The sequence below is a fragment of the Panthera uncia genome, unplaced genomic scaffold (assembly GCF_023721935.1).
Source record: "Panthera uncia isolate 11264 unplaced genomic scaffold, Puncia_PCG_1.0 HiC_scaffold_1314, whole genome shotgun sequence".
NCBI lineage: Eukaryota > Metazoa > Chordata > Mammalia > Carnivora > Felidae > Panthera > Panthera uncia.
The window spans coordinates 26,995-51,061 of NW_026057936.1; the positions used below are offsets into that span (position 1 = coordinate 26,995).

The 24,067-nt window shown below is 35.3% G+C and overlaps 1 protein-coding gene across 2 annotated transcripts in view; it reads left to right on the forward strand.

Annotated features, from left to right (window-relative positions):
• Nucleotides 1–24,067, forward strand: part of LOC125916910 (kinesin-like protein KIF2A) — a 48,196-nt gene that overhangs the window by 19,446 nt on the left and 4,683 nt on the right. Inside the window, exons 2-9 of one of the 2 annotated variants that reach the window (XM_049623153.1) lie at nt 13,629–13,723; nt 14,936–15,055; nt 17,104–17,158; nt 18,569–18,634; nt 19,263–19,363; nt 21,359–21,454; nt 22,936–22,990; nt 23,371–23,533. In XM_049623153.1, the coding sequence (XP_049479110.1) occupies nt 13,629–13,723; nt 14,936–15,055; nt 17,104–17,158; nt 18,569–18,634; nt 19,263–19,363; nt 21,359–21,454; nt 22,936–22,990; nt 23,371–23,533 (751 nt within the window). Of the gene's footprint in view, nt 1–13,628; nt 13,724–14,935; nt 15,056–17,103; nt 17,159–18,568; nt 18,692–19,262; nt 19,364–21,358; nt 21,455–22,935; nt 22,991–23,370; nt 23,534–24,067 lie in introns of both variants that reach the window. The other variant, XM_049623152.1, reaches the window with a different exon arrangement.

Sequence of the window (24,067 nt, forward strand, 5' to 3'; positions counted from 1 at the left end):
ACCTCAAAAATATGTATAAAACCAACTCATAGTCTGACTTTAGCCCCTGTCCATAATGTGCTTCTATGGCTTTATTTTTCTTTGCACACTTTTTGTTCTAGCCACACTACATTTGGTATTTCACATTTTACCCTAGTGGTAAAAGGGCTTAAAGTAGTGATCACTTATTTTCTTAATCCACATTGGCTTGGCATTGAAAATAGAAATATCCGTGGCTCAGAGCCTCTATCATCATAGTCTTCAATAGGTAGGGTGGAGCAGAGATTGTAGTAATCAGTTTCTGGAAGAAGTAGTGACATTGCAGTCAGGGATTGAGATTTTGGCATAGGGCAGGGAACATGCCGTATCTTTGATCCTTTTTTTTTTTTTTTTTAAATCATGGTCAATATCATTTGAAAGAGAACGTTTTAGTCTATTCTGGATGCTATAACAAAGTACTGTAGTCCAAGTGGCTTGTAAACAACAGACATTTATTTCTCACAGTTCTGGAAGCTGGAGAGTCCAATCAAGATAAAGGGGCTGGTTGATTGGGTTCCCGATAAGAGCCCTCTTCCTGTCTTGCGGATGGCCTCCTTTTTATTATGTCCTCACTTGGCAGAGAGAGCATCTCCCTGTTCCTCTTGGAAAGCCACTAATCCCCTCATGAGAGTTCCACCCTCAAGACTTCATCTAACTTCCAAAGCCTCATCTCCAAACACCATCCTATTGGGGGTTAGGACTCCAACATATGAATTTGCAGGGAGGTGCAATTCGGTCCGTAACAAAGGAGTTATGGGTAAATGTTCTGAATTTGGACTGCTATTCAAGCAATAGAATAATGCACGAAGGAATGCATTTTTGTTTAGTGGTTCAGAATGTGACCCCTTTAAAGTTAAACTAATTGATTTTTAGTGATGGCTGGTTGACATTGCACTTGTATGACTACAGATTCAGCATTTCCAGGGAAGATTTCATCTATGTCTGTAGCAATTTTGTTTTGAATGTGTTTTTTTTTTAATAAAAAAAAATTTTTTTTTAATTTTACTTATTTTTGAGAGAGAGAGAGACCGAGTGCAAGCAGGGGAGGGGCAGAGAGAGTGAGACAGAATCTGAAGCAGGCTCTAGGCTCTGAGCTGTCAGCACAAAGCCTCATGATGCGGGGCTTGAACTCACGAACTGTGAGATCATGACCTGAGCCAAAGTCATGCTCAGATGCTCCCCTGAGCATGTCACGCAGGCTCCCCTGAATGTTTAAATGTAGGTATCATTATTTGGCTTGGTAGGCAGTTTCCAGAGATTTCATTTTCTAGTGAAAATGTTTTTTTAGAATATGTGTTTTTGAATATCACGATGTGTTTGTAACACTCTTTAGGGCTTCCAGGGAAACTTTCTGTCCTGTCATCCTGGACAATAGGAAGGGTAGACAGGGTAGATTTTGAATACTAGGGATTTTTTCTTATTTGTGTTGGCATATGTTATTGTTTCTATAGACAGTAGCAAGTTTCTCTTCTAAGTGATAAACGGTAAGATTCATCTCAGTAGAATATTCAGATTGCTTGTTCTCTTTATCAGTGAGAGGTTTTTTTGAAAGATTCTGGTGTCATCGGTTGGCTTGGTGTCCTCATTAACATATCTGCAACTTTTACAAAACACTATTGCGGTCAGTCAACTGACTTCAGGCCTTAAATTTCCTAATGAAATAATAGGAGGGTAGCTGAAAACCAGTTGAAATAGTTGAACATTTTATAACGTTTTTGGCAATTTTATGAGTGCTATTTAAATTCTGGTAATAAAGATTACATTACCTGGGTTACTGCTGTTGAAAACTTTCCAAAAGATCCGTGTGTCTTATTAGGATGTGTTTAAGATAAGAGAAGATAATATATCTACATGTCGCTGTGAAAAGTTCACAAAATAGCACAGCTGTATTGCTATAGAATTCCCTTTTGAGTAAATAAGAATTTAAGCTACGGAGCAATTAGATAGCATTGCTCAATGCATCTAGCCGAACATCTGTGAAAGGCATTTCTTCAAATCTTTGGACTATCAGCAATGTGTGTTTTTTTTTTTTAACAACACTGGTTGTAAAACTGTGGTATTTGAGATAGCAGATCTTTTATTCTAAACAAATGAGGAAAGAAAGATACAATATGGGTATTCTAAAACCCAAGGGAATGTAGGTATAAAGAATGACTTTATAATTAGAATGTGTTGAATTACTTAGTTAATAAACTTTGTGAAGTTTTTTAAATGCTATTTTGTGTTTGGGGGATTTTTTTTTTTTTTTTTTTTTTAGAAATTCTGTTTTTATGTTCCCTTTACTAGTGTTTTTGAACAATTTTTAATCATCTTTCCCCCAACCCCAAATATGCAAAGTAATATCAGGAAACTACGGTGATTTAATACTTTTAAATGGTGTCTTGGCCCGTTTATGATGTTTTTCTTCCTACCTGTGTGAGTTAAAAATCAACTTTCCTAAAAGGGCGCGCAGTGGTTCTTCTAAATGACAAATCTGCGCAAATTGTTAGTGTGCAGTGTGGTTCATTCATCACAAAAAAATACCCCAACAAGATCTGACATTTTCCTGTCACCCCGGAGAAACTGAGCAGTATTGAATTTTCATATCCCTCTTCAAAACAATGGGTAGATGAGGTAAGAATTGGAAAATTGGTAGTTTGTGTACAATATGAAGTTTGTCCCATATATTAAGTTGTATTTTCTTCATGAAAATTCTTAGCCGTATCATTCCCAATTTTCTCTTCTAGTATCAAAATTCTAGCTTTATGCTTTAAAGTCGAAGAAGAGAAATGCTAGAACTTTTCAATTTAGTTGTAAACAGTAACATCTTAAAATGTGATAAACCAAAACAAAAAGATCTCTATGTTTGGCAAAGTCACATTCCCCAGGGATTTACTGGACAGCAACAGCACTGTTACCAGTGTCAGCTGAGGCATTATTTGTATCCTTCTCTAATGGCTCCTTGTTTCAGCAAAGCTATTGAAGAAGGTGTGACGCTTAGATAGTCCTCATTAAGAATTCTTTTCATCACTGTTTAGATTAGTTAACAAAACCTGGATATCAGAGTTTGAGAGTTTGACTTCTGCTGGATCTGCTCTAATCATCTGACAAATGTCCATATTCTTTTCTGTCCTCATTTATTTATTTACTGTCCTTGTTCACTGTGAGGGACATCTAGGAACAGATTGGCATTTTCTGTTGGAGAGAATGTAAATAATAAATTATAAGCAACTTTGAGATAGTTGGCAAGATAAATGATGTATGAATATTACTGTGTAATTAATGTTTATTTTCTAACTAATGCTTTAGTAGTGTCCTTTGATTGTCATATTTAGTCTGTTTTAAAGCAGCATTTTGGCAGTCTCCATTTTCCCAACTTTTTCCAATTTCACTATTATAATGCCAGAAAATTATATTGTAAACTTAAGAAAGAGGTGAATTTTTTTTCATATTCTTGACAGAGCATCCTTTTACTGTCTAAATTAAAGTAAGCTGAAAAAAAGGAATGTCTATCTTAAAAGACAGCTGTAAAACAAACCTAAGACAATGAAAGCTAATATAACCTGTTTTGCTTTGATTCTACTTGGAAAGATGCACTCAAGTTTACGAATATGCATTCTACACTGCTATTTGGTTCCTGTAACTAAATGTACACTTGATTTATTGTACTGGAATCAATATTTTATATCAAATTTATTTAAGAAGAATGAGAGATCTTTTGTTTTCATCAGTTATATGATTGAAGTCACCAAAGTTTGAGGTCAGTGTATTTTAAGATAATTTATCACGATTCTCTTTTGTTAGGAACTGAGTTGGAAGAAAGTGCTTTTTTTTTTTTTTTTTTTTTTTTTTTTTTGATAGAGTGCGAGCTAGGGAGGGGCAGAGAGAGAGGGAGACAGGATCCGAAGCAGGCACCACGCTGACAGGCTGACAGCAGAGAGTCTGACGCGGGGCCTGAACTCAAAAACTGTGAGATCGTGACCTGAGTTGAAGCTGGACACTTAACTGACTAAGCCACCCAGGCGCCCAAAAGTGCTCCTTTCACATATCTATTACCAACTATTTTGAGTAAGTGTGCATATTTTACTCACCCTCTGGAAACATTATTCTGTCAGGCGCTGTTCTGAAGGTGCGATTTCATAATTCAGAGTAATACTTCTTTATTCTGAAAATGGGTATTTATGGTTGCTTTTCCTCTCTGTCTCTGCTTGCAAGGGTACAAAAGGAGAGAACTAGATTTCATTACCTTTTTTTTTTTTTTAAGTTAGCTCTATGCCCAATGTGCTGCTTGAACTCAAGACTCCAAGATCCAAGAGTCACAGTGCTCTACCAACTGAGCCAGCCTGGTCTCCCCGCATTACTGCTTCTTTGAAGGTCAAGAAAAAAGAGGGGCACCTAGGTGGTGCAGTCATTGAAGCATCTGACTCTTGATCTCAGGTCATGATCTCATGGTTCGTGAGTTTGAGCTCCACATCGGGCTCTGTACTGATGGTGCGGAGCCTGCTTGGGATTTTTGTCTCTCCTTCTCTCTGCCTCCACCCCGCTTGTTCGTTCTCTTTCTCTCTCAAAATAAATAAATAGACATCAAAGTAAATAAGGAAAAGTAGTCAAGAAAAAAAGAGCCTGTCACATTATGCAGTGGTATTCTGATTGAAAATTGGGAAGGTTACTAGAGGTTTTATAAGAAAAGATGCAGTAGAGAGACTGTATATTTAAATTTAGTGGTGGGATGCCTGGGTAGCTCAGTAAGTTGAGAATCCACTCTTGATTTTGGCTCAGGTCATGATCTCACACTTTGTGAGATTGAGCCCTGCACGGAGCCTGCTTGGATTTCACTCTCCCTCTCTCTTTGCCCCTATGATGCTCGGTCTGTCTTTCTCTAAATAAATAAACTTAAAAAAACAAAAACAGAGTGGGTCTGAAAAGAATTGATTGTTGCTTTTTCGTGTTTTTCCTAACATTCTACCATTGTGTCCTTTTAATAAAATACATATATTTTAAATATTACCATTTTAAATATTCAGTCTTGTAAATACTTGTAATGATATTTTATTAGTATTCTTGACTGTTTTATTTTGGCTCTTGTCTGCTGCATTTGCAACCAAATTATACTTTATATGCTAGACAAGGTTTATGCCAGCCTAATTGGTTGCTGGCATTTCTTAGCCTCGCAGCTGCTGTGAATTCAGCTGTGAACTAAGGAACATATAATAGGATCCTGTTTTCAGAGACCAAAAGGCAATTGTCAACATGTAAGACTTGTTTTTGACAGCTCAATAAATATATGAAATTTTATGGCAAGCTAAATAGTACTAATAGCAATCTTAAGTAACCACCTTAATTTTAAAGATTAGAAGAATCTGTATGTTACTTTTGTTCACTGGCGCAAAGGTGACTTAAGTTCTGGTGTTCTCTATTCAGTGATTTTTAAAAAGTAATTTGTCTTAATGTTTACTAATATTTTTATTTTTATTTTTATTTTTTAAATGTAATGTTTGGTTTTGAGAGAGAGAGACAGAGAGAGAGAGAGAGAGAGAGAGCGAGCGCACGCGCGGGGGGCACGTGGGAGTGGGGGAGGGGCAGAGAGAGAGAGGGAGACACAGAATCTAAAGCAGGCTCCAGGCTCTGAGCTGTCAGCACCGAGCCTGGCATAGGCCTCGAACTCACCAACCATGAGATCATCACCTGGGCTGAAGTCGGATGCTTAACCGACTGAGCCACCCAGGCACCCCTACTAATATTTTTAAAAGTTGAGATCTGAACTGTTTTCTCTATGATTTTACCAAACAAAAAGTTGAGACTTTCAATGATGCAAAAATATTTCTAAAAATGAACTAAACATAAAATGGCTTTGAAGTAAAGGTTGTGATTTCAAAATATTTTGTGTATTTATATTCTTTGATTTAGCAGTTAATAGTTTTGTAAATTATCCTAACATCTAAATTTGGGGTGAAATATATATTTCTTTGGGGTTGAACCATATTAAATTAGCCTTTTTAGGTTAAAAATGGTCAAATATAGATCTTGTGATTTTTTCTTAATTATCATGATTTAATTATATTTATCATATGATTTAATTATATTTAAAAATCTGTTAGTTCTCAGTAGCAGAAACTTAGGATCCTGTTTTTAAACATACACATTTAAGGTCTGTAATCTGTTGAATCTGTTGAAAATTATGTTGTGTGTGAAAATGTTAAGTGAGAGTCCATTTGCCTTTGTTTTTATTTTGTATTTTAATTTTTAAAAATGTTTATTTATTTATTTTGAGATACAGCATGCACACTAGCAGAGGAAGGGCAGAGGGGGATGGAGAGAGAGAGAGAATCCCAAGCAGGGACTGACTTGGGGTTGGAACTCAGGAATCCCATGAGATCATGACCTGAGCCAAAATCAGGAGTCAGACACTTAACCGACTGAGCCACCCAGGTGCTCCTATTTGCCTTTATTTTAAGTGGGAAACAATTACAGTGTTCATCGTTGACTCACATTCCCCAAACTATTTCATAAATGCAACTGACACTATAAAATCATCTACATATCAGTAAAAACTATCATGTTGCACAAATAATAAGTATTAAGGGTAACAAATCAGTTTTATATGCAGTAAAAACTTTTCTTTCATCATAATTGCATTTTGCCCATGCTCTTTCAACATTTTCTTAAATATTTTGGGAGTTGTTCAACACTAAGCAAAACAAGGAGTAGTAAATATGAGAGACTTGAAATACATTTGGGACGAGCACACACTGTCAGAAAATGGCTCATACCGTGTATGATGCAAGCATCATTCTGTGCCTACATTTTGTATCCTTTTGATACTTGACATGCTTTTTAATATGTGATTCTGACCGTCTATCAATTATATTTGGAATGTAACTCAACTTTTCTAGCATACTCTTTTGTTTAAAATGTGAATTGAGTTTTGGCATAGATAAATATAAATATAAATTCTTCTGTATAAACATTGGCCAAAGTATCTTGCATTGAGAGAGAAGTATGTTTTATGAAGTTTGAATATTAAACACGAGGAAGTATTCTACAGGGAATGGGGAGAGAGAGGTTCTGCAGGATTTGCTTTTACTTTCCAAAACTCTTCCCAAGTATTATCCTTTGCTCTCAAAAGATGATATTTTCTACACTGTAATTTATCTTTACAAGTAGTTGAAATAAAGTTGAAAACTTCTAAATATCTTGAGTTTTGAGATTGTAACAGGTATAATTAATTCATATAAGAGTAATTTTATATGATAGTGTGAACCTAAAGTTTTCAAATCTGACTCCCATTTTTTTATGAATTTGACATAAAGAATTAATGATGGATTGGGACTTCTGATCAAAACAGTAAAGTTTATATATTGGCATTCTTCTGACCCACATACATCAGAGAAAACAGAAAGACATAGCTGAGCTCAAGAACAAGATACCACGATGGAGTAGAAATGGATCAGAAATACTAAGGGATGGTGGGGCTCTGCAGGCAAGGATGGCAAAAGTTGATTCCTGTAGGAAGATAGGGAGATTTAAAAAAAACCCACAAGTTCCCTGTTTGAAGACAGAGACTCCTTTTTATATAGGAGCTCCCTGGAGCTAGGTTTATAGAAAATTTTCTCCAAGGGAGGCAGTCCAATATGATTAAGGTAGAAATACAGGGCTGACACTTAGCCCCTGTGCACTGGGAAATCATACCAGTTATTTCTGGCATTATTTATTCTCATCGGTCAGGTGCCTTATCTTTGGAAATCTTTAACAGGATATGTAGAAAACTTGCATGTGTTTGGAATTTGGAAAACACTTCTAGAAAACTCATGAGTCAAAGAATCATAAAATTAGAAAATAGTTTCAACTCCCATAACAAAAATACTAAATACAAAAATTTATAAGATGCTGCTAAAGCAGTTCTTGGAGAGAAATGTGTAGCTTTAATTGCTCATCAGGGAAAAAAAAGGATAAAGATGAACAAGCAAAGCATCCATCTTAAGAATTTGAGAAAAAAATGATGCAGCAAAATGTGTCCGAAGTAAGTTACAGGAAAGATTAATGTTAAGAATGGTAATTAAGTATTTAATAACACAGTAAAAGGGCTCAACAAAACCAGGTGTTGTTCCTGGAAGAGATAAAACTGACAAATCTGATACAAGATTTACCAAGAAAGAACGATGAAAAATTATTAATGAAAAAGTGATTGTTACAGATTGCCACATTCAACATAATTATGAACAACTTTATGCCCAAAATGTGAAAACTTAAATAATTGTCTCCCAGAAAAAAGTATAATTATCAAAAGTCACAAATAGAAAACAACAATAATCTTAAAATGGTTAGGAAAATTGAATCTTTTCACAAATAAAACCCTAGACCAAGATGGTTTTAACCAGATACTCAGGGTTCAAATAATTCTAATTTTAAACTGTTCCAGAATAAGGTTGGAATGAGAAAGGAAGACTGCTGGCAGCTATTACTCTTAGTCAATGATGTAAAGATCCAGCACAAAATTCTTAATGTAATTCCAACTAGAATCCTGACAGGTGGTTTTTTAAATTATTAGGTTATTTGATTTTTGGATTTTGACAAGCTGATTCTATAATTTATACAGACATGCAAAAGGCTAAGAAGATCAAAGAAACTCTTAAAGAGCAATTAGGTGGGGACGCTTCTTTTACCAGCTAGCAAGACTTATTACAAAGCTGTAACAGTACGACTGTGTAATTTTGGTTCAAGGATAAAGAAATAGGCTGATGCATGTTTGCTTGAAATTTGACGAGTCATAGTGCAGATAAGTCAGGGAAGGAAGAGCCTTCCAGGAAATGGCACTGGGATAATTTGGTTTTCATGGTGGGGTTGGGGGAGTTGGGAATTGTGTTACCATACACAAAAATCAAAATGACAGTAGGTTGCAGTCTTGAGTATAACTTTTAGACTTTGTGAAACTGTGGAAGAAAATGTCAGAAACTTTCTTAATGACCCGAGTCTCAGGAAGAATTTTAGAATGTAAAAAGCCGTAATTGAAACCTGTATATTTACATTAAAATTATCGTCTTGAAATTCATCAAAAAACATCATAAAGAAAGTAAAAGATGAGCCTTAAATTTGGAGAAAATATTTGCAACATATTTAACAGAAGATTGATACCAAAATATATGGAGAATTTGCAGAGAAGTGGGAAGAAAAAAACAGTCAAAATGTTTGGTGGCCAACAAACACACAAATAGGCACAGCCTCATTAAATCAGAGAAATTAGAACCACAATATGATCATAGTGGATGTGAAGTCATTGTTAGTAGGATTGCAAATCATTGCAGGTATAGTCATTCTGGGAAACATGGTGGCACTAACTAGAAAAGATACGTATGTGTGTATTCTGTTTCTTACACTTCCGAGAGAAATTCTTGCTTATTTGTATCGGTACGCATGTATAAGAATGCCTATAACACCATTGTTTCTAATACCAAATATATGAAAACACATGTTTGTCAACAGAGTAGATAAGTTTTTGGCATATTCGTATGTAGTGAAAATAAGTGAATTAATTTACAACAGCATAAATGAATCGTGGAAAACTAGTGTGTACCAGAAGCAAGGTTTAAAGTAGTGTCACTCCATTTACACAGTTTAAAAACAAGCAAGCTGTTCAGGTACTTTTGTGTTACATGTATAGGTGGTAAAACTTTAAAGAAAAGCCACAGTATGACTCTCAGATATTAGGATAATGATTACTGCTGGTGGTGGGGGAAGAAGGGAAAGGGAGATTCACTTAGGGAGGGGGGCATATGGAGTTTCAAAGGTATTGTTCCTTTTTTTTTTTTCAAGATTTTATTAAAAAATTTTTTTAAGGTTTATTTATTTTTGAGAAAGAGAAGAGAGAGAGCACACAAGTGGGGGAGGGCAGAGAGAGAGAGATACACAGAATCTAAGCAGGCTCCAGGCTCTGAGCTGTCAGCACAGAGCCCATTGGGGGGCTCAAACCCTCGAACTGTGGGATCATGACCTGAGCTGAAGTCAGATGCTTAACTGACTGAGCCACTCGGGCGCCCCTTAAAGATTTTATTGTTGAGTAATCTCTCCACCCATTGTGGGGCTCAAACGTACAACTCTATCAAGTCTCATGCTCCACTGACTGAACCAGCCAGGCCCCCCTCAAAGGTATTGTTTTCTAACCTGGCTGGTAGTGAATACACAGGTGTGTTACCTTTTTTTTTTTTTTTTTTGAATGTAGAAGTGTATATGATATAATTTATAGTAAAGTAAATGGGGAATCAGAGAGTCAAAGGGCAATGAATTAGTGATGATGGAATACAGGAATTTTCTCAAACCAGAGAATGGTGATGGTGTTAGAGGGGCTATGTGGGAAGATTGTACCAGGTTCTAAGGAAAGATACTTCAAATTCTGATTGGTCTCTGAGCTGTAGTTCCTTATCTGTATCAACAACTGCACATGATCCCTATTAACAACTATCCCTATTAGGATAAAATACTTGTTTTTGATTTAGTGATAATCATAATGATTTCTTTCCCTTGAAAAATGTTGTATATATTTATCCCTCTTTTTATTATATTACTTAACAGGTGTGTACTATTTGACTTCAGAAAAAATCAAATTATGATTTTTATTACAATTAAAAATAAGAAATTTGAGTATCTCACTTGAGCTATATGTAAAACATTTTTTAAAAAAACCTTTAAAGGTATATTGGATAAAGTTAGACTTAAAACATTTTTTAGAGGCAACTTTTGTTAAACATAATCAAAACCCCATCCTGCAGATATTTCTGGTTATCTCATCCACTGACCAAAAAGCATACACTTGAGATTTGATTCATTCATTCAGCTATAGTCTTTATTAATTTCTTCTTATTGGAATTTCATATTTCTTTGTTCCTATTAGATGAGTAAACTGGACCCTGGTAGAGATAAGCGAACAGTTTATCCTTTCTCAACATTTCTGTCTTCTTAAACCTCTAGAGCTTAGTCTCAACTGGTGAATTAGCTGCTTTTGACTCTCATTTACTTGTGGCCTAAGGCTTTCTGCATTTGTAAGTGAACTTCTGGAGGTACAGCTATTGAGGACTGCTGATAATGGGTTTTCAAAAGAGAATCTTGATTTTCTTTATCCTCTTTCTGTAGTCTGTCTGATTTCTGTAGTCTGTCTTTGGAAATTAAGGTCCCTGTGAGATTGTGTGACCTGACCTTTAGGTCCTATAGTCCACTCTTCGTTCCCAAGGTAAGTTGGAATATTGTAGTAGATGCCTAACAGGAATGTGGTATTGGTCTTGCTTTTGCAACATGATACACTTCCTCATTCTCATTATTGTGGTACTTCCTCATTCTCATTATTGTGGTACTTCTGTTGGTAATTGCATGGAGACCCTCTGTCTCTACTCTTCAACAATCTCAGCTACAGCCTCTTCATTTCCTGCTGAAAGTTAGTATTTGTGGTATTTAAATATATCTTCTTTGTTGTAGTAACCCTGTTCGTACTCATGGGTATTACTGTTTTGAGGCTGGGTTTCACTACTTTGAGACCTAGTAGCTGCTGGGTCTCAGATTCACTAATTATGTTGTGGAGATGGTGTTGAATGTGGGGCTTGATGCAGCAGTGGGGATTCCTCCTAGATTATAATGGAGACCATCAGGGCAGCTCATGGCTCTCTGGGGTCCACTCTTCACTTCCACTACCAATTAAACTCAGTTTCTCTTTTTCTTTTTTAAGTTTGTTTATTTATTTATTTTGAGAAAGAGAGCTCAAGTGGGGTGGGGCAGACGGAGGGGGAGAGAATCCCAAGCAGTGCAGAGCCTTATGTGGGGCTTGAACTCATGAACTGTGAGATCATGACCTGAGCTGAAATGAAGAGTTGGACGCTTAACCCACTGAGCCACCCAGGCACTCCTCTCTTTTTCATAACCTGTAGCAGCTTTGTAGATGTACTGCTTGGGTCTCTCTTTAAGAAACTTCTTACTGTTCCTTCAGCTCCAGGGAGTACATTTAGCTGACAGCCTCTAGCTGTTAATTTAGGCTCCTAAGATTTTGAGTTGAGGCCTTGTGTTTCCTAGGAAACCTCCTGCCACTGACTGAGCATGGTGTGGGTTCTAGGGTGTTTCCATTTTGTCCCAGTGTTGGACTGTTCTAGTGGGCAGTCTTTGCTTTGGAGTACTCTACTGGGTTTTCCAGCACATTGTCAGATCTTTGTCAGGGTCTGAGGCTCTGTCTGCTCGATCCTGTTTTATATCCCCTTTCCTTCACTGATTTTAGATCCATTTGAGTCTGAAGGTTTTCCATCCTCAGTCGTGTTTTACTCCCCCCCCCCCCCCGCCCAGCTTTTATCTTTCATAATAAAATTCTTGTCCTTGAACATCTTCCTGGAGGACCCGACTGACACATACCACTTCTGTTGGTTGTTTACCTAATTTCTGTCCAATCACGTGGGTAGTGAATGTTGTCTCATTTTCCCCTTTTTAAGCCTCTCCCTTGAATCTTCTCAGTATTTTCCAGTTCATCATTTCTGTCTACCCTTAATACCCGATTGTCTAATGTCCACTAATCTCAGTAAATGCCTTATTTTTACAATAACATTGTTTCATATACTGTGTATCTGGTTTTTTTTTAAAGATATTTAAAGAGGTATAAACTGTATTAAGGTAAATTATAAATGCCCCCAAGGATTTCATTCAGGAAATACATATGAAACCTATTAAATAATATAAAAATGCACATCTGTAACATAGTTTCTGTCCTTCCTTGAAGAATAATCAAATGGGTGGGTAAGATGAAGACAAGTAAGTAAGAAGTACACACGCACACACACACATGCATCTAAAATCTTGATCTGCTTCTAGGAATTTGTCCCAAAGAAATAATCTGACAAGTGTAAAATAATACACGTGCAGTAGTATTCATTGCATTGTTTATAATAGTAAAAAATTGCATACAACCTAAGTACCATGAATAGATATTAAATAAGTTGTAATAAACATAATGGAATATTCTATAATAATTAAAAATAATGACTTAGTTCTGTGGTTATTAACAAGTAAGATCCACAGTCTGCTAAGAGAGGGAAAACAAGTTTAATATGTTACATAGGACACCCTGTCTCTACAAATGGTAAGTAGTAGAACTGTCAAAGAAAGTAAGGTGTAGAATGGATTTAGATAGGCAGCATGAAGAAAGAGAACATTTTAGATTACATTTTCCAACCTTTTTGGACTTAGAATCCTTTTCTCAATATTTTAAAAACAATGTCACTTTGTCCAGTATATGATAGTGATTTTTACATACAAAGTGTTTTATATTAGTATAGTATTAAAAAGTGCTCTCTGAATTTTTTTTGTGTTTTATAGTCAGTATCATCACATAGTAAAGAAATTTTTTAATGATTAGAAGTATATAAAATTTCAGGCATTCTCTGCCACTGTGTAACCATTTTTAATGTATGTTGAAAATAAACTTTCAGTCTAAACCAATTTCTCGAGTTTCTGGTCTTAACAGCACATCTGTGATCCCATAGACAAAGTTTATTCACAAATCCTGAGAGTCTGGAAATCCCTTGTAAGAAAAGTAGTGTCGTTTTCTTACCATAATTTATTACCATAATTTATGACATCTTAAAAATGTATGTTTTATTCCCACTTAGGCCGAATACATCAAGCAATGGTAACATCTTTAAATGAAGATAATGAAAGTGTAACTGTTGAATGGATAGAAAATGGAGATACAAAAGGCAAAGAGGTATGATCACTGGGTTAATTTTTTATTTATTTTTTTTGAGAGAGTAGGAGCAGGGGAGAGGGGCAGAGGCAGAGGGGAGTGGAGGGTGGGAGGGAGGGGGAGAGAGAGAGTGAAAGAGGGAAGGAGGGTGGGAGGGAGGGAGGCCTAAGCAGGTTCCATGCTCAGTGTGGAGCCCAATGCCGGACTTAATCCCATGATCCTGGGATCCTGACCTTAGCCAAAATTAAGAGACGCTCAACTGACTGAGCCATCCAGACACCCATAAATTTTTTCTGATTATAGTTTTAAATAATCTCTACACCCAACATGTGGCTCGAGCCTACAACCCCAAGATCAAGAGTTGCATACTTTACTGACTGAGACAGCCAAGCGCCCCAATCACTGGTTTAAATTTTATTTCTGGTCCCACAATCAAGGTTCCAAATATAAAACAAAACAGAGGCTCCTGGGTGGCTCAGTTGGTTAAGTGTCCACCTTCGGCTCAGGTCACGATCTCGTGGTTCATGGGTTTGAGCCCCATGTCGGGCTCTGTGCTGATAGCTCGGAGCCTGGAGCCTGTTTTGGATTCTGTGTCTCCCTCTCTGTCTGCCCCTCCCCTGCTCATGTTCCGTCTCATAAATAAAACATTAAAAAGTTTAAGACAAAACAGAGAGTATATAATTTTTTACATAGTGCATGTATTCTTTATCATTGCTTGAAAAACTTAAAAATGATTAAAAAATTTCACTCAAAGATTGGTAGGTTCCTCTTCAATATTGTAAGTGATGGGACATATAATCAAGACCACAAAATCCTGTCTTTTAAAACAAATTTAATGTTTATTTATTTTTGAGAGAGAGCAAGCACAAGCAGGGGAGGGGCAGAGAGAGAGAGAGAGAGAGAGAGAGAGAGAGAGAGAGAGACACAGAATCGAAGCAGGCTCCAGGCTCTGAGCTGTCAGCACAGAGCCCGACGTGGGGCTCGAACTCACGAACCTCGAGATCATGACTTGAGCTGAAGTCGGACTCTTAACCAGCTGAGCCACCCAGGTGCCCACAAAATGCTGTTTGAATACAGATTCTTTAAATATATGTGGGTTGTAATTGTAGATAATATAGTTTTCAAGGCAGTACTATTCATGAGGCCAAAATCATTTAACAATTAGTCTCTCTGTGTAAATTCGTAAAATAATGTCAAAATTTACTCTCAAAATATATGCATTTTTTAAAACAGATTGATCTCGAGAGCATCTTTTCACTTAACCCTGACCTTGTACCTGATGAAGAAATTGAACCCAGTCCAGAAACACCTCCACCTCCAGCATCCTCAGCCAAAGTAAACAAAATTGTAAAGGTTAGTGATGAAAATTCAGAGCACGGGTGGGTGGGTGTGTGTGTGGGCTGAGAGTCTGGTTTGAAATGACAGTCTGTGAAGAGTATGTTTTAAGTATTAGTTTGCTTTAAAAAAACAAACTGTAATATTTCTGCCATCTTCATGTCCTGTATATGCTTACATCCTTTGAAGGATCGAGGTTGTCCAGTTAACAGTTAATGATCATCATTAGGTAAAATCCTAGGAATTCCTTTCCTGATTAAGATTTTTCCTAAGACTAGTAGCTTCTCAGGAGATATGGATGTCAAAACCATTTGCTGTCCATATTTGTTGAATGATACATATGACTTAGATAAAGAAGGAATGTTGATTTTTCATAATAAATTCCCACTCCACTAGTCTTTTGAAGTAGTGATTCTGCTGCTTATGTTCATTAGATAAGGATGGGAAATGATAGAATGTAGTTTAACTACTGTGTTATCTGTAAAGATGAACTTTAAAACCATGCTGTATATCCTCCCTGAGAGTTTTATCTTTACAAAAATAAAAGCCATGTCGTTTTTATTATTTTAAAAGGTAATACTCGTCCTTCCTATTGAAATTTCTCACTATTAAAATTGTATATCAAAATGCAACTCTTTTTAAACCAGGTCGCTCACACCGTTGTTTAATCTGTAGTTCTTCATCTTGAGGTTTCAAAAAGTATTTGTTGATTTTGTCATGTACAGGTATAACTTTAACCCTATAGGAATTTGGTATCTTGAAAGGAAGGTATACAAAAGCATCCAAATGTAGTGTGATGGGAGCTTAACATTATCAACAAAACATTCTACTTTTTAAGTTCTGCATATGAACATAAGGCAGATTTTCAGTTCATGTAATTTAACTAGGATATTGAGTGTCACTGCTTAGAGGTCTTTAGTTATGACTTGTAGATGGACTGTTTTTCATATTTGACTTCACAGCCTTGAAGGATCTTTATAGTTGATCCTTCTTAGTATGTCATTAGCAGCCTTTGCTGTGCATTAAAATCACTTGGAGAATTTTTTAAAATACTGATGCTTAGCCCACTTTCAGCGATTCATTTTATCTAAAGTGAGGCCCTAGAATCAATATCCTTTTATTAGTACCCATCTGATTTAAATTTGCAAATGTTCTCTCTAGCTTTGAGAACCACGACATTATTTGATATCTTTCTTTTCAGGTGACTAAAATGAAGTCTTGGTAAATAAATAATAGGATCAAAAATTTGCTGCTCTAGTGTATGCAGTGTTGCGAGTCTTTGAGAGTCCAATGAAATCTTTTAGTAGAAATGAGAGAAAAAAAGAAATGACAGTGAGCATTTCATGGTATTTTGATGTTTAACAGTAGATTGTAAGTTGTCTAAAACTGGTATTTTATTGATTACTCCCACATCCAAAGATGAAATGTAATACATGCTTTTGAAATGTATTACATGGTTGTAGCATGATGACTGCAACTATACCTTTTACTGAAATTGCTTAACTTCACCTTGCTTCAGTTTTCTCATGAAACCAGAATAATAGTAATTAATTACCTCATAGGGTTGTTGTGAAGGTTGAATGAATTAATATTAACAGTGTCCATCTCATACTAATTCCTGAATATTGCTTTTTGTGGGGAGGTGGTGGCCAATACTCATATGAAGAAACTTGAATATTGCTAGCATTAGTGTAGTAATTTATTAGCAGATTATAGTTTTTTTCCATTTAGTTTCATAACATATTTAAAAAAAATTTTTTTAATGTTTTTATTTTATTTTTGAGAGAGACAGAGTGCGAGACAAAGCGAGAGAGCGAGGTGACACAGAATCTGAAGCAGGCTCCAGGCTCTGAGCTGTCAGCACAGAGCCTGACATGGGGCTTGAATGAGCCGTGAGATCATGACCTGAGCGGAAGTCGGACGCTTAACCAACTGAGCCACCCAGGCGCCCCTAATTTTATAATATTTTATATTCACCTACTTTCATTTAATTAAAGAAAGCTGAAATTATGATACAATCTGAGGAGTAAAGAGAGAAAGTAAATGAACATTTTTTTGTTGTATAGAATCGACGGACTGTGGCTTCTATTAAGAATGACCCTCCTCCAAGAGATAACAGAGGTAAAGTAAACATTTCTCTATTAATTTTTCCTATTAACTTTTTAGTATGACCCTGACAAGGTAAGTCGAAAGTTAATCTCACCCTTGACATTATTATTCATTTAAACTTTACATGGCTAATTTGAAGATTGGCTATCAGAAATTCCCTAATATAATAATGTCAATAATATGAAAAACGATTTATAAAGGTACATGATGAATGTGAAACTCCAAATCTGTGCATTTTTTGATTCATCTCTTTACCCAGTAACTTTTCAGATTTGAGAAGAGTTATCATGAGAAAGAAAGGAATGGGGAAGTAGTCAGTTAATTGATTTCACAAGAGTAAATCTAATCTTCACATTTTAATGTGACTTTTTGGCTAACAGTCTTCCAAAAAGAGTCATGGGTAACTTGGGAGTCAGTTAAAGAAAAGTTGAATAGGTACAATTTGTAGTTAATTGCAGGTATTCCATATATTTTCAGCCCGGAAATGTAAAACACAGTTAATTTCTTTTCTTTTCAGCAATTCACAATTGTCATTTCTAGCAGTGATAATTTCTCTGTATGTGAAGGACAGGCATAGGTATTAGAAGAGAGATTGGAGGTAGAGGCAAAGTCTTACGCTTTAAACCTATCCTTCCTTTGAGTCTTGTGAAAATTTATATTGGCTATGTGAAATGTGATATTCATATTTTACTTTATATTTATTTTTTCACTTTTGTAACATAATCATTGGGAAATTCTTTGCTGAAGATTTGCATATTTGAGGAGCAGAGAGTGGGATTTGGAATTACAGGCAGGGTTGAAGGGCTTTTTAAAAAACTTTATGTACAGAATTGGGTAAATTTTTCAAAATGACAGTGCATTTAAATTTAAAATTTATATTTTATACACTTACATTATTTAAATGATTATTAAGAGTTAAGCTTGGCTTTAGTTTTTATATAAATTATTCAGAATGAGTTGTTTCTTTTTTTAAAATATATTTATTTATTTTGAGAGAGAGAATGGGGAGTGCAGGTGGAGGAGAGGCAGAGAGAAAGGGAGAAAATCCCAAGCAGGCTCCACACTCAGCACAGAGACCGACGCAGGGCTCGAGCTCACGAACAGTGAAATCATGACCTGAGCCAAAGTCGGACACTTAACGAACTGAGCCACCCAGGAGCCCCTCAGATTGAGTTTTGTAGCTTAAATTACATTGGTGGGACCGAAGTCCACACACATTCCTGTGAAAAACTTCTTGGCTTGTTAGATTATTGAACAGAATTGATTGTTCCATACTTTATTTATACCCACATAAGTAGAAAATCTGAGAGTTGACTAATGTACCTCTTAAGTATCTGTTCTTTTGAGGTCTCTCTGTTCCTTTTACTAGGGTTCATCTTTACTAATTTTCTGTTCTGAATTTAAAAATTGTTTCATTTACAGTGGTTGGTTCTGCACGTGCACGGCCTAGTCAGCTTCCTGAGCAGTCTTCCTCCGCACAACAGAATGGTAGTGTTTCAGATATATCTCCAGTTCAAGCTGCAAAAAAGGAATTTGGACCCCCTTGTATGTAAATCATGTATCAAGGATTCAGTTATTTTAGGCATACATGTATTCTCTCTTGGTCATCTTTAAAGTCTCCAAATGGTAAAGTTTAACTACAAACGATTGCAGATTTCATTTTACCACTGTGGAAAAATTTTTTTCCTGTTAGTTTAGTCTGTTAATTGGGTGTTTAAATGTATATTTTGGAGAATTTCTAAATGTAAAATTATACCAATATCTCAGTTGCTTTGAATTTAAAATTCTGGTCAGATGATAATTCAACAGATGTTATGGAAGAAATTCTTATGCTCCTCAATCTTTTCAATTCAAACATCTGTGATTGTAAACCAAGAGATGACATGTATCAATATGTTAAAGTCATTTTTCTTGACCATTTGTATATTGTCCTGTTCCTGGTTTCATTAAAGCAGCTCATAATAAAGTTCACGTAGTTGTTATAGGCATGCTTTGTCAGTGTGTACCTTTTTTTTGGTGTTATGTGGTGAGATTGATTATATGTAAAATTTTTGCATGTAAGTTCAGTACTATAAAAAGAAAGCTCTGCTTCTACAGCTCATCTTTTTTCTTTCAGCACGTAGAAAATCTAATTGTGTGAAAGAAGTAGAAAAATTACAAGAAAAACGAGAAAAAAGGAGACTACAGCAGCAAGAACTTAGAGAAAAAAGAGCCCAGGTTTGTAACAGAATCATATTTTGTTTATGCATGAACTGAAGATTTAGACTGTGTTAGTGAACGTGAGATGCTTGTGAAAAAGTAGTGGAGGCGTTCATTTAAAGTTTTCAGTATATTAACTGATTGTTAAACTGATGAGAAATAATATAAATTCTTATGAAAATATGTTACAGCATTTTTGCTACATGTACTTTTCATGTTTTGTTCCATTTTGAATAATAATTCATTGTGTTACTGAATTCAAATGCAGCCATTATACCTTTCAAGAATAATATATTTTGGTTTTCTAAAATGATCTAAAAATACATGCAGAAGAATATCTAATTAAAGTAGATGATTATAAAGTAGACAATTTTACTACAAAATTTTAGTATTTTTCCATGGTTGATGAATTCAGCATATCACAAGGAAAGCGGAAATTCCTTGTATTTTGATTTATACTAGATATTAAAAGCCTATCTCTTGTGTCTCTCACATTCCCTTTGGATGGTAACAAAACTGTTTACTAACAATGGAAAAATTACATAGAAGACTGGTCTTTCATCTCTCTGCAGGTGTTCATCTGCTGCAAATTCCGTTACTATACCCATAACTCTTTTATTGTGCTTATATTATAATTGTATTCTTAGAACTTGTTTCCTCTAATAAAATATCAGGATTGGTGCGCCTGGGTAGCTCAGTTGGTTAAGAATCTGACTTCCCCCTCAGGTCATGATCTCACGGTCCATGAGTTCAAGCCCTGCTTCAGGCTCTGTGCTGACAACTCGGAGCCTGGAGCCTGCTTCCGATTCTGTGTCTCCTTCTCTCTCTCCCCCTCCCCTGCTTACGCTCTGTCTTTTCTGTCTCTGTCTCTCTCTCTCTCTCTCTCTCTCTCTCTCTCTCCAAAATAAAGAAACATTAAAATATTAAAAAAAAACAAAAACAAAAAAACGAGCATCAGGATTGTTTCTTTATTCAGGGGTATGTTCAAATGCCCTTAAATTATAAAGATGTTGTGTTGTGGGATTATAAAACCAATATAAAATTCAGCATTTTTAATAAATCAGGTTCTAACTTAAAGTAATCTGAGAATGATCATTTGGTTTTGAAATAAATAAAACACAATACAGATGGACCTACTGACACTTAGCACAGATGCCACCTAGTGTTTCCTGTGGGAACCTCATAATATTTTCACATTGTGATTTCTTAATTTTCACTTTACATTCAGTTTTTCAGTTGACATAGTTGTTACCATTTCCTAAAAGAAAGTTAATTGAAAGTAATTTTAATTAACAGTTTTGAAATTTATATTCAAAGCAAATCTGTACCTGGTGCATGATAAAAATCTGACTTTTTAGAATGTTTAGTAACTTATTGACTGCAGTCAACACATTCAGTAATTTAAATTTTAAAAGTTGAAAAAATTTTGTGTTTTGATTCCTTTAAGTTCTGAGGTGGTTTTTACCACCTTTAGGGTTTCTTTCTTTCTTTTTTTTTTTTTTTGTTGAGAGTCAACAAAAACAGAAAATGAGCATAAATGAATCCGTATTTCTACTTTATTGAAACACTGGATTCAGTATTGGGAAGAAAAAGCTGATTAAATGAATTTTTCTAGAATTTCAGTTTTTTAGAAATTTAGAGTTTTTTAGACTTCTTTATTGATGTTTAAGATGAGCACTATTTCTCTTTTGTTTAATTTTCTGGGATGATTAAGTTATATGTAACATGATTTTGAAAGAGTTCACAGTGGCTTTAATGTGGAGTGTTTGGTTTAGAGTTAACACAATGCATTAGACTATCAGAATTGTGTATGTAATAAGAAGGTGATTCTTGGGCATGTTATTAATCCTAAACTCTGAAACTAATTTATATCATGCTAGTTTGAGTTTCAGCTTGGCTATAACAAATGACACAATCTGCTAATTTAATTTTAATTTGCAAACCGTATTTAACATAAATGCAACAATATAATTAATGTAATTATAATAAATGATGAATTCTCTTGTCTTACAGGATGTTGATGCTACAAACCCAAATTATGAAATTATGTGTATGATCAGAGATTTTAGAGGAAGTTTGGATTATAGACCATTAACAACAGCAGATCCTGTAAGATTCGTTATAAACTATTGCTATGGAATTTTTTATGCTGTAAAAGAAAAAAAAAATTTGATAACCACTTAATTAATATTGGATTTAGCTATGTAGTTTTTTTCTCTCTTTATGGGTGCACATTCCCCATATTTTAAGGAGAAAATCAAGAAATCATCCACATTTGTGCTTATCTCTCATAATTTGATTTATCAGACAGGCTTCCCATAGAGATGTCCTTTTCAGAGCAAATCCTCTCTATCTTTGGTAGGGCAGAACAACAGTTAAAGGAATGATGCCAGAAGACCCATTCTCCTTTTTGACTGTCACTTAAACTTCTATCCCGGTTCCAAGCTTATTTCCTCTTGGGCTATAGATCCCGCTGTCCTACCAATTTGCTATTAGTTAATTTGTTATTTTTAAATAAATGTTAGTCTGGCTTTTAACAGTAAATATGGTTGTTTAGAACTGTACCAGTCCAGAAACCTAGCACTTGAAATAAATTCTCATTTTCTTACTACTCAACTACTTTCCTGTTGAAGAATGAGAATTTTTTGGACAGGGAATAGTTTGTGAGTCATTAATACTTAGGAGATAATCCATCTGACCTGGCCTGTACAGAATACCTTGGGTACGTAAAATACATTTTTGTCAGGCTGATGTATTGTTTAGGATTTCATAGAGTTTTTATTCATAATACTTTTGTCCCATATATTTTAGTCCTTGCTACCCCTTTAACCTACTACATCTGAAACTCCTACTTTGGGGCAGGGATTGGCAAACTGTTCCTTCAAAGACCCTGATAGTAAAGAATTTGGCTTTGTGAACCAAATGGTCTTTGTCACAACTACTCAATTTTACCTTTGTAGTACAAAAGGAGCCATAGACAATACCTAAACATATAACTGTCTCATTAAAATTTTACAAAAGCCGGTAGTGGCCTGGATTAGCCCTGCAGGCCATACTTTGCTAATCCCCGTGTTACGGATTTAATTATTATTAACAGGCAAGTACTGGGAGCATAAATTTTATGAAAAATATGTGTAAGAATCGACCTATTATAAAATTGTTGAAGTTATTTTGCTCACTAATATTCTGAGAATTGTGTCTATAGTTAGTTATTTTTGTCAACAACTTTCCTTTTAATCAACACGAAAATACATCACTTGGTGGGAAATTATGCCTTTGTTATATGTAGCATATCTTGTAGTGAGTAAGGCAGCTTCTTAACGTGAGCCTAATGCTACAAAGTGTCCTCTACAAGGTTGTTTACTGTTTACCAAATAAAAAAATAAGCAACTTTCTATTATGCTCAGAATTTTAGAGATCATTGTCTCTTAACTATTAAAATTTGTACTTGCCATTTTGTGTTTTAAACTTATTTATCCTATTTATGCTATACATCAATTTCTAGAGCCTCTGTAGGAAATAGTGCATAACTGACTTTTTTAGTGTTTTATAACACTGATAAACATTGAAACAAAATATTTTATTTCTAGATTGATGAACATAGAATATGTGTTTGTGTAAGAAAACGACCACTCAATAAAAAAGGTATGATGCTTTTTGAACTCTTAATAAGAGGTTGATTTTGCCTAATTTGTAATTTGTTTTGATGATACCAGAAATTAAATTGGTTCAGAAGAGTTTAATATAAGTCATTTTATTTGTACATAATCATTACGCAGATTTCTATGGTTAGATCTCTTGATTTGTTACTGCTCTATGAATCATTGCCATTTTTGGTTTTGGCTTCACAGAAATTTACATTATTTTTACTTGGTTGTTGAAATATTATATCTTAATGAATGGCATATTTCTGAAATTTTTGTATTTATAGAACTTAATACTTCAGTTACATTTCTTTTTGCTTACATTTGTACATCCTAATGCTGTGAAAATTACTGGGCATTCATTTTCATTTATTCTTTTAGAAACTCAAATGAAAGATCTTGATGTAATCACAATCCCTAGTAAAGATGTTGTGATGGTACATGAACCAAAACAAAAAGTAGATTTAACAAGGTACCTAGAAAACCAAACATTTCGTTTTGATTATGCCTTTGATGACTCAGCTCCTAATGAAATGGTTTACAGGTAGGTAAATTTGTTTTAAATAACAGTTTTGTTCTTACACTGTGTATCTATCACCACCCTGAAACTTAATTGATCTTGGCATATCTCTCAAAAAATATAGTATGCTTTTTTTTTATTCTGAGCTTAAACAAGGTTACATAATAAAAATAATAATGAAGGGCACCTGGGTGACTTAGCTGGTTAAGGCTCTGACTTGCTTTTGGCTCAGGTCAAGATCTCATGGTTCCAGGGGTGTCTTGGTGGCTCATTTGGTTAAGCGTCCGACTTCGGCTCAGGTCATGATCTCATGGTTTGTGAGTTCAAGCCCTGTGTTGGGCTCTCTGCTGGCTCAGAGCATGGAGCCTGCTTTGGATTCTCTGTCTCCCTCTCTCTCTTTCCCTCCCTCGCTTGCCCTCTGTCTCTCTCTCTCTCTCAAAAATAAATAAACATTACAAAAAAAAATCTCACGGTTCGTGAGTTCAAGCCCCACATCAGGCTCTGCTGTCAGCGCTGTCTCCCTCTCTGTACCCCTCCCCCGTGTGTGTGCTCGCATAT